The sequence below is a fragment of the Psittacula echo genome, assembly GCF_963264785.1.
Source record: "Psittacula echo genome assembly, chromosome: 1".
NCBI classification, from domain to species: domain Eukaryota; kingdom Metazoa; phylum Chordata; class Aves; order Psittaciformes; family Psittacidae; genus Psittacula; species Psittacula echo.
This window is the reverse complement of record NC_137735.1, coordinates 27,971,258-27,983,233: the sequence shown is the minus strand read 5'-3', so window position 1 is coordinate 27,983,233 and position 11,976 is coordinate 27,971,258. Positions and strand designations below refer to the sequence as shown.

The window sequence follows — 11,976 nt, the reverse complement described above, 5'->3', positions numbered from 1 at the left end:
AGCATTCCAAACCCAGAAAAATCAAATGAAAAAATGTATTTTCCCAGTATTCATGTTACCTGTTATTTTAGCTGTAATCTTCCACCTTCTTTCAGTGCTAGCTAGCTGCTGGACCTACACAGGGGTGAAATTAAATGTTTATAAATCAATGCTCCAAGCTGCTCACGTAGAATAAAGATGTCTTGTAATCCTGTAAGTACCCTTAAACTTCTTGCATCAAACTTTCTCAGTATTCATATTAATTGCTTAATTTATTTTAGTGACAGGATGAAATTTTATAGACTATTAAAGAGTTTTAATGGCTCCATAAACATCAGAATGCAAAGGCATATGAAGTGTTCATTACACATTTTGCAAAATGCGGTCAATTTGACAGTTCAATTCGTAATAAACCTAAGGATTGTGGCTATTTTCAGGGCAAAAGGACTTCTGGAGAGGAAGGGACTTGGGAACAGGCTGTGCTTGCTTTCTTGCTGAGGTGGACAGCAGTCATATTCCTTGGAGCCAGGGCCACCAGCTGCAGTAGGGGAGCTGCTTCTGCACTTACTCTGTAATAAATGCATATTGTCTCCTCTGAGCTCATGTCTTTGCCATCATGATAGGATGCTGCCTGCAGTGTTAATCCACCAATAAAGATACCTCAGGTCATACACTAACTAATACGTGCCTTTACCTTCTGCCAGTACCCCCAGGACTGGCTATTAATTTTCAAGTCGTTGAATTTTCACTTAATGCACTGCAGCTCTCTGAAGCGTGGTGAGTTCCTTTAACCATTAAAGCAGCTATAAGCAGTATATATAAAATAACCAGATGAAGATATGTAAAGCAGGAGAACCTAAACCAAAACACTGCCTTTTGTCGGAATAACCGCTGAATGGGGAATTATTTACATTTCTGTGCACATACATCTTGACTCAGAGAATGACGATGAGTAGGATGACTATAAAACGTTTTGCTCCCTATGCTGAGAATCACACAGCACAGGTCACACTGGGAATTCCCCAATCGAGAGCTGCAGGCGGGACATTTCCGGGGCCGGGAAACTGGGCTGGGGGGAGATCCAGGGGCCATCCAACCCTGAAGCCGTGCGAGGACATAGGCTCTATTTAGGAGCTAGTCCCGCCGGGACATTACTGCCGATCCCCACCGCCGCAGGAAAGGGCTGCAAGCGTAAAACCTCTGCGTCTCTCCGCCACCGAGGATGCTTTTCATGCCTTGGGTTTGCTTTTGGTGTAAGGTTTAGGGTGTTGTGTTTTTTTGGCTGTTTTCCGCCCTCGGATTCTTTAAAGAGTCAGGAAAAAGGAACAGCAAAGAGGGAGATGAGAAGGGAAGAGGAAAAAAAAAAAGGGGGAGGGGAGGGAGGGGAAAACAAGAAAAAAATCGATTTGCACGTTGTAGCAAGCCCCGGCGCATTTCACTTCATAGCGCAGTACCATGCACCGACCGCTTTCTTCCCCCTCCCCCCCGGGGGCGCTCCGCGGCCGCGCAGAGCAACATGCAGCCTTCGGGCTTGCGCGACTTTCGATTCTAGGGTGCGCGGCAGTCCCGCGGTTGCACTTGCGCATCGAACATGCCGTCTGCTTCCAGCGTAGCTTTGGACCGCGGCTGGAGGGGTGGGCCCCTTCTCCTGGGGACAGACGAGGGGCCGGAGGGTGCCCCCTTTCCCGCGGCTGGTGCCACCCCCCTCCGAATCGCAGTCGTGCCGGACGCGGGGCCGCGCTGTCCCCGCGGATGCCCGCGCACAACCTGCGAGGCTTCTCCCGCCTGCGGATCTCCGTTTGGCAGGGTCGAGGGGCTGCTTCTCAGACTGCGAGCCACCCTCTCAGTAGCTTTAAAAATACAAGGATTCAAACACATATATATGTAAATACATATTTAACATTTTATTTATATTTTTGTATATAGATGAGATTTATCTCCCTCTTTGGAGAAAATAGCAAATCAATGCGCCCTTTCTCCCAAGCATGTTTCCCTTCCAGTAAAGGAGGCTCCACCTCTGCTAGGGATTGATTCGCCCAGCAATTTTTAGGATAATTTATGGAGCAACCTGATGAGCCTATTGGGCGAGTTGCTTCCTCCTTGTAGAGTGGCTTCCTACCTGTTTGGGTGCTTGATTTTTTTATTCAATTTCCCCCTTCCCCTCCCCTCCCTCTGCCTGCCGTGTGCTGGTGGGGGGGGAGAACGGTGGGATTGGCAGGGTTGCTATTCCCCAGCCTCTCCGGAGAAAACTCGGGGACGGGAGAGCGCCTTCCCGCTCATGGATGCATGGGGTGGTCCCGCTCCCCGCTGGAGCCGCCGCCGCGGGGCCCGGCTGCTGCTGCTGCTGTTGACCGTGCGGCTGGGGAGCAGGTGAGTACAGCGGGAGCCGCCGCACCGGCACCGCCAGCACGCTCCCGCCGGGTCTCCGCTACTTGACATCGCGCCCCGGCTGGGGGAAGGAGAAGGGGACGAGGACGTGCTACGCGGCAGCCAAACTTCAAAAAAAGCCCAACAGGGTGCCTGTGCTCCGACGGCGGCTCCTGCGGGCGGCCGCGGGGGAAGCTGGCACCGGCAAAGTAAAACTTCAGCCGCATCCCACTTGTTCGCTGTGCGAGTTGGTGAGCCCGGGCTTCGCTTGGCGCAGGGAGGGGAAGGCTGGAGCTTAGCTGGGGAGCGGCTGAGGTGCTGCTGGTTTCTCAGCAGGGCCTGGCCCAAGGGCCGGTTCTGGTGGGTAGGGGGAACAGTGCTCCCGGTGCCGTTAGTTACTGACTGTGCAGCGGGGCGTGCTGCACGGCACCGCCTTGAGCCTCCGCAGCCTCGGGAGGGAGACGGTGCGGGGCAGCTGCTCAAGTCCCAGAAGTTGGAAACGGGCATTTTAAGGGAGAGTTGTAAAATTGATCCGGGGACTCTGAAGAAACAGCAGTTTGGTACCGCTGTGTAAATGTGTGATTAGTACTCATAATAACGAAGAGCAATCCGATCATTCAACTCCATTAATAATTCAGAGCTAATGTGAGTCATTCCACAGGTTATACTCTCATAAAAATCACAAAGCAGCACTGAAAGAGCATTTGACTGTTGCTCAGTGTGTCTTTCTTTTTAATGATAGACTAAATTATCATTCTAAGAGGGTATGCAAATATGTAGTAAAAAGGCTGGCAAAAAAACCCCAACAAACTCAAACAAAACCAAACCCATAAAATGCATTATAACATTTTTTTAAGTCCATCGTACTCTAGACCCCTTCCCCATGTTGAATGATGATTTATCAGTCTGTGTGTATGTGTTGATCTCAGCTCATCACTCATCTTCAGAAGGCTGCTGTGTTAACCTAGTCAGGAACACCACTGATTGTACTTTTATTAATCTCTCTGTCTTTTAAAACCTTGGTATGTTATGGAAATATTTTTCAAAAGCATTGATGCAAATGATACCAGTGCAGCTGTGCATCTTCAGAATGCTTCTTAATGAACATATTGTACCTCAGGTATGAAAGAAATTATCAAGTGGTTTGAGAAAAAAGAATATGAATGCTAATTTGTCAGTCCAAAGGCTTAGTTACAAAGGAGGAGGACTAGCTGGGGAAAAATAAAGTAATTTCTGTTTGTTTGTTGAAGTGTGGTTGTGATTACAGGACTGGGTGTAGGTTATTATGTATGCATCTCATTAACAGTAGCATTCATAAATAAGTTGATAAGAAGTCTTCAGTAAGAAAAAGAGGCGACTTACTTGCATTATTTTATTGTGTATTCCAGAACAGCTCAGATAAAATGGAATCTTTGGTATAAACATTTGTATATCTGAATCAAGTATTTTCAGGCTTGCCTTTCGTTCAGAGGCTACATTGGAAAATGGTGGTTGAGAGGTTTTTATCTTTTGCTATTTTTTTCTTTTTAAGTGACCATGATGTTTTTCAGATGCTGATTCTCTGGTATGTAGCGCATTACAACTCAGGGGTGTTCAGAGAGCTCAAAAGCTCTTAGCGCCCTTTAGCAGCTGGCCACAAAGTAGGATGGAAATGCAATTTTTCTGCCTTTTCAGTGCTTTTCTGTAGTTTCAGGCCAAGGTTTTCCTTGATGTTCAAACTAAAACACAGAAGTAATGCTTTTCTCAAGAATAGACCAATTCTGTGGTTTTGTTTTTGTTTTTTCTCTGAAAACATCTTGCAGGAGCCAACCCACCTTTTCAACACGTACTTTTAAAAGGTTGCAAATTGCTAGTATGCGTTTATACACAAAGTACCTTGTGTAGAGTGTGAGTAAAGTTACTTAACACATGGAGCTAAAGCCTCAGCAAGCACCTTGAAAGTTGAGTCCAACCAAGAGTTTATCCTTTTAACGTACTGCCCCCAAAACTGTAGTGTGACATTAGACTGAACTTCACCAGAGGCATTCACTGCAGTTGAACTCTGTCCCATAAACCAGTTGTCTTCCCCAGTTGTTCACATGCACCACAGACCAGAATATCCAGTGCACTTGATGTCACTTTGTGGGACAGCATGTTGAAGGACTGGGTTTTTTTTTGTCCATAGTTGACATCACCTCTGTAGCAGAAACTGGACTGTGAGCCTTTCTACAAGGTATGTGCAGGAAAAGAGTAGTTAGCGAGCAGTCACTTCAGTCCTAAATGTTCAGCAAAGCCATTATTCTTGTTTAACTCCAGTAAACAGATAATTCATAGGGAGAGCATAAGAGCTGACAATATAATTAATTTTATTTCCTTAATTCTAACTATGCAGTGTAACTATAACATTTATTCTAGTTTATACTGCTTTAAGTGGTATGTGCTGGTCAGCATCCCTAGTAGTACATTGTAAGCTTAACTTAATTTTTGGACATATCTTCCTTTTAGTTTTGTAACCTGATGTTCTAAAAAGCAGTTATAAATGATCCATTGCAATGTAACTGTCAGCAGGTGCAAATGCCAATATTTTCTTTTGCGTGTCAAAGTATCTCTTAGGTAAATACTTACATAATATCATAGAATAGTTAGGCCTACGTTTTATTCTCATGTGAATTCCTGGATGAGAGTTAAGCCTGTCATAATAGCATGGGTTTCTTTGTGCTTGATAATAGTGATTTACTGTTTCGTTTGAACATCTGTGATGTTTATTCATTATTGTCCTCACTCTTACATGCTTTATTAATGATGTGATAGTGAATAACTTGTAATTTAGCACTGCCAGTGTTTTAAAATACAGTTTATTTTTTTAAAGTTTATTAATATTTTATTTTGTTACTGTAAAGTTTAATGAGACATAAATATTGAGAAATACTTATATTCTTTGCACATAACTTTCTTACAATGGATTCAAAGGAAACCTTCAAGCCGTGGCAGTCCATTAGAAAAAGGGCTCTTACAGCAAATTGAATTGCGTTTTCAACTACTTTAAACTTTATGCTTGTTAAATATGCCTGATATTTAATAAAAGGTATCAAGGGTGCTTGCTACCAATTCAAGCCTTTCTGAGCTGGATAGAAAGGTTACAGGTGAGCACTTGTTGACTTCGGTCAACTTTTTTCTGGATACGTAAGTCTGGCCACAGTGTAAGTTACCAGGCGATTGGGGGATCTATGCTTTTTCTTCAAAGCTGTAGAGGAATTGTGATAATTTGGTTAAAATACAACACCTAGATTCTATGGCCAGTAGGTAGGACTACTTAAATGAACGTGGCATATACACATTTTGAAGGTGAGCTGCCTTGGTTTGTACTGTCATATATATACATATATATACACACTAAAAAAGCCACGAATGTTGAACTTGCAGAAGATCAAAGGTGAGCATCTCCCAAGATGGGCAAGGAGACATTTTAGCAGGACCATTTATAAAAGAAGGGTACTAGAACTTTAGTTATCTCTATAGCCCTTTCTTGCACCACATACTCAATTGAGCGTGTACTTTGGTAAAATAACAATATCATAACTTATTTGGTAAAAAGCAGTAGAGAGAAAGTGGTAATTATAAATGACAGTATAAATGTCAGCACACTGACAGGAGCCTTTCAGATGATGGTTGATGACAGTAACACTAACTTTTATTCCTTCACCATTTCTCTGAATGGTAATATTTTGTAAGGAGAAATTCAAATGCAATTGAATTAACCTGGAGATGACATTGAAGTCTCAATTTTGCATTTTTTTGACACATGCAGAGTCTTTTAATAACACTGAAAATAGTGTGGTGAGTTCAGTACTGGCCTGTGTAAAAGCTTGATCTACATTATCTAAACTTAAAATGGTAAATCATGCAACAATACTGAACTATTGGAAGTAACTGGAGAGACTAGAAAGGTCATCAGGAATTGATCAGAACAGAAGCTTCTTCAAAGAAGAGGAAAATCTGAAGTGTTATGACAAAGATGGAAAGAAATAGTTTCTAAAACATGCTTTCATTGGTGGATGTTCAAGTCAGTGGGATCTGTTGTGATAATCAGTCTGTTGCCAGAATAAACAAAATTGGAGATTTACCCTGGCTTATGCATCAGGTTTGTTGCTTCAGTATAGCTGTTCTAAGTCCCTGCATAGAAGTATTGTACAGTGTTTCTAGTCTGAGGTTTCTCTGGCTTCTAACCAGTGGATCTCCTGCCTGCTGCTAGCTGAAAAAGCCTGATTTTTTTTTTTTTTTCCTCAGTACCACCTCCTACAGCTGGTTCAGCCCCTGGATCCCATGTCCATCTCTTCATGGGGAAATCCAGGTCTTGTTTTGTATCTCTGGTTTGTGCAGGGCAGTCTCAGGGTGCAGACCATGGCTGTCACTGCTCTTCAGGAGTGGAGTGTGGTCTGCAGCCATCTGCTCTTTAACAGGGCAGATATTATCATCAGAACTGTTCCTTGCCCTTATATGCCTCTGCCAAGTTTTGCCTTGGCATGAACTTAGAGCACCTCAAATGAATCCTGAAAATTCTTACAGAAAATCAGCAGTTTGGTTGGAAACCATCCTGATGCTGCCTTTCTCTTTCCAGATTAGTCTTTCATAATATGTTGTAGATTACTTCCTCAGAGAGAAACCTCCTCACCTCTTGGAAATGAGAAGCTGCAGTGCAGTTGTATGCCTAGCAGTTGTTGCAGGATAAATAATCTAGTCCAAAATGAAAGTTTTATACAAATGTGTTACACTTGGAGATACTCTACACAAAGTGGAAATTCCTATTGAATTGGATTTATTCATACTACAGTTATGCTAACTTTTACTAGAAGTATTTCCCTGGTATATTGTAGTTTAAGATGCAACTTGATCAACAGCTTACATTTTCCTTTTAGAAAAGTAAACTGAATAAGCTACTTATGTTTCTTCAGAAAATACTGAATTCTTTGTTTAACGATTTTGTAAGCGCTTTCAATTTTTTTCTTTGAAGAACAGACCTCAAAAATGGGTAGATTATATAAATATTAGCCTTATTAATGGCAGATATGGCATAATACTTCCCTACTACTACTTCATAATACTGAGATAATCCCAGGATTAGCCCTGGTACTGCTCTGCTGTACCTCAGTTTCTCTTTGCTTTCTGCCTTGATCCTCAAATTCTTTTCCATGTCACTACATTCATCTCTGGTAAGACGTGAATGGCTAATTCTGTGTTTCTACATTTATATGCAGTTACTTTTGTTATTTTCGGGAAGACAGATGGACATAGTAAATAAGAAATATCTAAGGTAACATGAGATCCATCCCTTTGGGTTAAATGATTTGAGATCTTAAGTACATCATTAGTTCTTTCATTTAATATGGTTTTCTTCTTATTTAAGGCAGTGTACCATGAGGGATTAAGTAGTAGTATTCTTATTAATTTAATATTATGGTCCAATTTATCTTTCACAATAAAGTTTGGCTTGATGAAATTTACATTAGGTAAAAGTTATAGTATTAAGTATTAATTTGAGTGGCTAACTGTCATTGTAAGTCATGACAACTTTTTTCTTCATTGTTCAATACCATAGTTACATGGCAGAACAAGAGATATAGTTGTTTTAAAGATAAAGTGTTTTCCCTGGGCAAGAAAGGTGCCTGACCTCACCATCAGACAGCCATTGAATACATACTGGACTGTATGGGACCTGCTCCAGATGAGCTGTGGATCTTATCAATTAAGGTCATGCAACTGATGGCCTGGAGGTTCCATCCAGCAGGGAACAACTTTGACAGCCATTAATTTTAGTTATCATCTGACAAGAGGTGGAATACTCCTGTTGTGAAAGATATATTTAATACATAATAAATTACAGTGGAGGAGACAGATTTTGCTTGCAGAGAGCGAGCAAGCTCTTTATTACTTGGTTTAGGTATTTACATTAGCCCTTACAGACTATATTCACCTCTTTGTACAATTACTCGCTAATTATCACTGACATTTAGATTAGTCCATATGGCTTAATGACAGCTAGACTAGAATTTCAGCAGAACCCATTCATAGAACCATAGAATCATAGAATGGTTAGGGTTGGAAAGGACCTAAAAGATCATCTAGTTCCAACCCCCCTGCCATGGGCAGGGACACCCCACACTAAACCATGGTCACCTAAGGCTGTGTCCATCCTGGCCTTGAACGCTGCCAGGGATGGAGCATTCACAACTTCCTTGCGCAACCCATTCCAGTGCCTCACCACCCTCACAGTAAAGAACTTCCTCCTTATATCCAATCTAAACTTCCCCTGCTTAACTTTTAACCCATTACCCCTTTTCCTATCCCTACAGTCCCTAATGAAGAGTCCCTCCCCAGCATCTTTATAGTCCCCCTTCAGATACTGGAAGGCTGCTATAAGGTTTCCACGTAACCTTCTCTTCTCCAGGCTAAACAGCCCCAACTTTCTCAGCCTGTCTCCATACGGGAGGTGCTCCAGTCCCCTGATCATCCTCGTGGCCCTCCTCTGGACTTGTTCCAACAGTTCCATGTCCTTTTTATGTTGAGAACACCAGAACTGCACACAATACTCCAAGGGAGGTTTCACGAGAGCAGAGCAGAGGGGCAGGATCACCTCCTTCGACCTGCTGGTCACACTTCTCTTGATGCAGCCCAGGATACGGTTGGCTTTCTGGGCTGCGAGCACACACTGAAGCCAGCTCATGTTCATTTTCTCATCGACCAACACCCCCAAGTCCTTCTCCGCAGGGCTGCTCTGAATCTCTTCTTTGCCCAACCTGTAGCTGTACCTGGGATTGCTCCGACCCAGGTGTAGGACCTTGCACTTGGCATGGTTAAACTTCATAAGGTTGGCATCAGCCCACCTCACAAGCATGTCAAGATACTTCTGGATAGCATCCTTTCCCTCCAGTGTACAACCTAGCCACACAGCTTGGTGTCATCGGCAAACTTGCTGAGGGCGCACTCAATCCCACTGTCCATGTCACTGATGAAGATGTTGAACAAGACCGGTCCCAACACCGATCTCTGAGGGACACCAGTTGTTACTGATCTCCAGCTGGATGTTGGGCTATTGACCACAGTGATACTTCTCTTCTTGTCATTACCTTGTTATTGTAGTTGTATGGTTTTTTCCTATGATTTTAAGCCAGATTCACCTGTATGTCACAATTATGGTGCATAATTCAGTGCAAGTCTCTGGTTTTGTTGCTACTTCTGTCTATACATATTTCTTTACCTTGTGCTTACTTCTGTACAAGGAGCTGGAAGCATTTCAAATAAGCTTGTTTTTAGGAAAGGCTGCAGTAGATTACTATTTACCTGAAGATTTTGCAGGAAGTATGCAATGAATTGGGTTAGAACAAATGTTCACATGAATATATTGAAATAGCAGCAGCATAAATAACAAAAAATGTCTTATTAAGGAGAGCTGAGATGCTGGTGACGTTTTAAGGTAGAAACCTAACAAAGTTTAAAGTTGGCTTTGCAATTTGAGGAATATTATAGTGACTATGGGATGGCATTTAATTAGGGTAGCTGCTTTTTATTGAGGTTATGGTTCTCAGCATTCATTTATGTTAGATTTGTTTTAAGTCTAGTTCCACTATGGAAAGTATTTCTTGGATCAAGGCACTTAACCCATCAACAATGTATCAACCCATTCTGAACTTGATGACAATTAACCTTTCATCAGTCAAGTGTAGATAGAGATCTGCAGTCTCTGGAGAGGGGTCCTGACATGTGGCACATGGATTTATGTGTGTCTGTATCTGTGCGATGATTCTAGTCTGAAACTCCCACGACATCTGATACTACCGTGATGGCTAGCACATGTTTCAGATATCCAGAGAGGTTATGCCTTTTCATCATCATGCTCTCCCTTAGGAGTTTAGGGATATTTGTGTGCTTTATTTAATACCATTTATCCCTTTTCAGTTATATCTACTTAGACTGTATAAATTGCTATAATTATTTTTTTTTTTATTTTCTTCTCTGAATCTTCATTCATTTCCTGCTGTGTGCTCTGGATGAACAGTGGAATATGGCTGTTTACATTTTAATTACTTGATTGCTGGTCTGGCCAAAACCCACAAAGAAAGTAAAACTTACCAACTGAGAAGATAAGATTTACCAATTTACATTTCTAGGTTTTATTCAGAATCTATCTGAAATAAATCTCCCCAAGAATTTTAGAAGGTTTATACTTCCGTTTCAGTCAAGGCAGTACAGATTATGATAAGGACTATAATATCCTGATAAATTTGTTTTTTGTTGCATGCAATAGCTAGAAGGCTTACCTCGGAAGATATTTTGTAGAGGAAGATATATTTATCTAAAAATGTTACAATGACAAAATGCTCTTGATCTCTTAAGATTAAAACATAGTTGGCATAAGGGCCTGTACTAATTTCTAGAATTAGAAATGTTTGTACTAGAAAAAAGGAAAGACATACTGAAGATAATAGGGACTTTCGAGTACTTTCGTAGGCAAGATGTGTTTTAGGATACTGTAGTAATGATTTTCTGGAAACAGGGAGAGGTGTACTTACACTGTGAATGTGGGTGTTATGATCAATATAGTCCCCACTTCTTGTAAGCCAAAACAAATAACACGCCACACATTCTGCAAGTTTGCAGTCAGAATGTGGGAATAATTGATGTGAAGAAAGAGGAGTGAAAAGTGTGTCCTGTTTCCTCACTTGTCTGCGGTGGAGCAAGAACTGCTCAGAGCAGCAGGAATAATGATATTAGTGTAGCTTTTCCTGAAGACAGTATACTTTTTTCCCCATATTGAAAGATTGTTTTTATCAATTTTGTATATTTGCAGGCAGGGTTGCTGTTCTGAGGGAGCTGTGGGTTTGGCTTGACAGGGATGTTATAAAATTCATCAACGATGAGTGCTATGTCCTGCAACTGGGTGGGAAGGCCCCCTCAGCAGCATGGGCTGGGGACAAGCTGGCTGGGGAGCAGCTCTGCCAGAAGGGACCTGGAGTTCCTGGAAGACAGCATGGCACCTGAGCAGCAGTCTCCTGGTCTGTGTGACCAGGTGCATGTTAAAAAGGTTGAGGGAAGTGATCACCTCCCTCTGCTCAGCACTTGTGAAACAGCATGTAGGTACTGCATTCAGTCTTGGGTTTAAAATGGAGGCGGCTCAGCAGAGGGCTACCAAACTGATCAGGCTAGAGCACTTGCCCTGTGAGGAGAGGGCTGTTCAGCCTGGAGAATAAATGGCTTTTTGGGGGACCCAGCAGTAGCCCCCGTCACTTATGGGGAGGTAATAAAAAAGACAGAGGTCGGCTCTTTGAGGTGGTGCATGGTAAGAGGATGAGGAATAATAGTGATGAATTGCGACAAGGGAAATTCCAACTGGGTACAAAGAAAAAAATTCACTGTGAGGATAATTAAACAGTGGAATAAGTTGTCCAGTGAGGCTGTGGGATCCCTGTCCTTGGAATTTTCAAAGACCAGATGGGAGAAAGCTCTAAGCATCCTGGTCTGAATTCTGTATTACCCTCCTGTGAGTAGAAGTCAACTTCACAAGATCCCTTCTAAATTTTATGATTCTGTGGAAAACGTCAGGAATCAGCTTGCTTGTTTGTTTTTCCCCTTTTTTTTTTTTTAGTAGGATTTGCT

At 42.2% G+C, this 11,976-nt stretch overlaps 1 protein-coding gene across 1 annotated transcript in view; it reads left to right on the top strand.

The window, feature by feature from the left end:
- Positions 1–2,257: 2,257 nt before the first annotated feature.
- The window catches only part of GABRG1 (gamma-aminobutyric acid type A receptor subunit gamma1), a gene marked incomplete at both ends in the record, with an annotated part of 53,876 nt that continues 44,157 nt past the window's right edge, over positions 2,258–11,976 (top strand). Inside the window, one exon of the mRNA XM_080628684.1 lies at positions 2,258–2,349. Coding sequence (XP_080484810.1) covers positions 2,258–2,349 — 92 coding nt within the window. The remainder of the gene's footprint in view (positions 2,350–11,976) is intronic.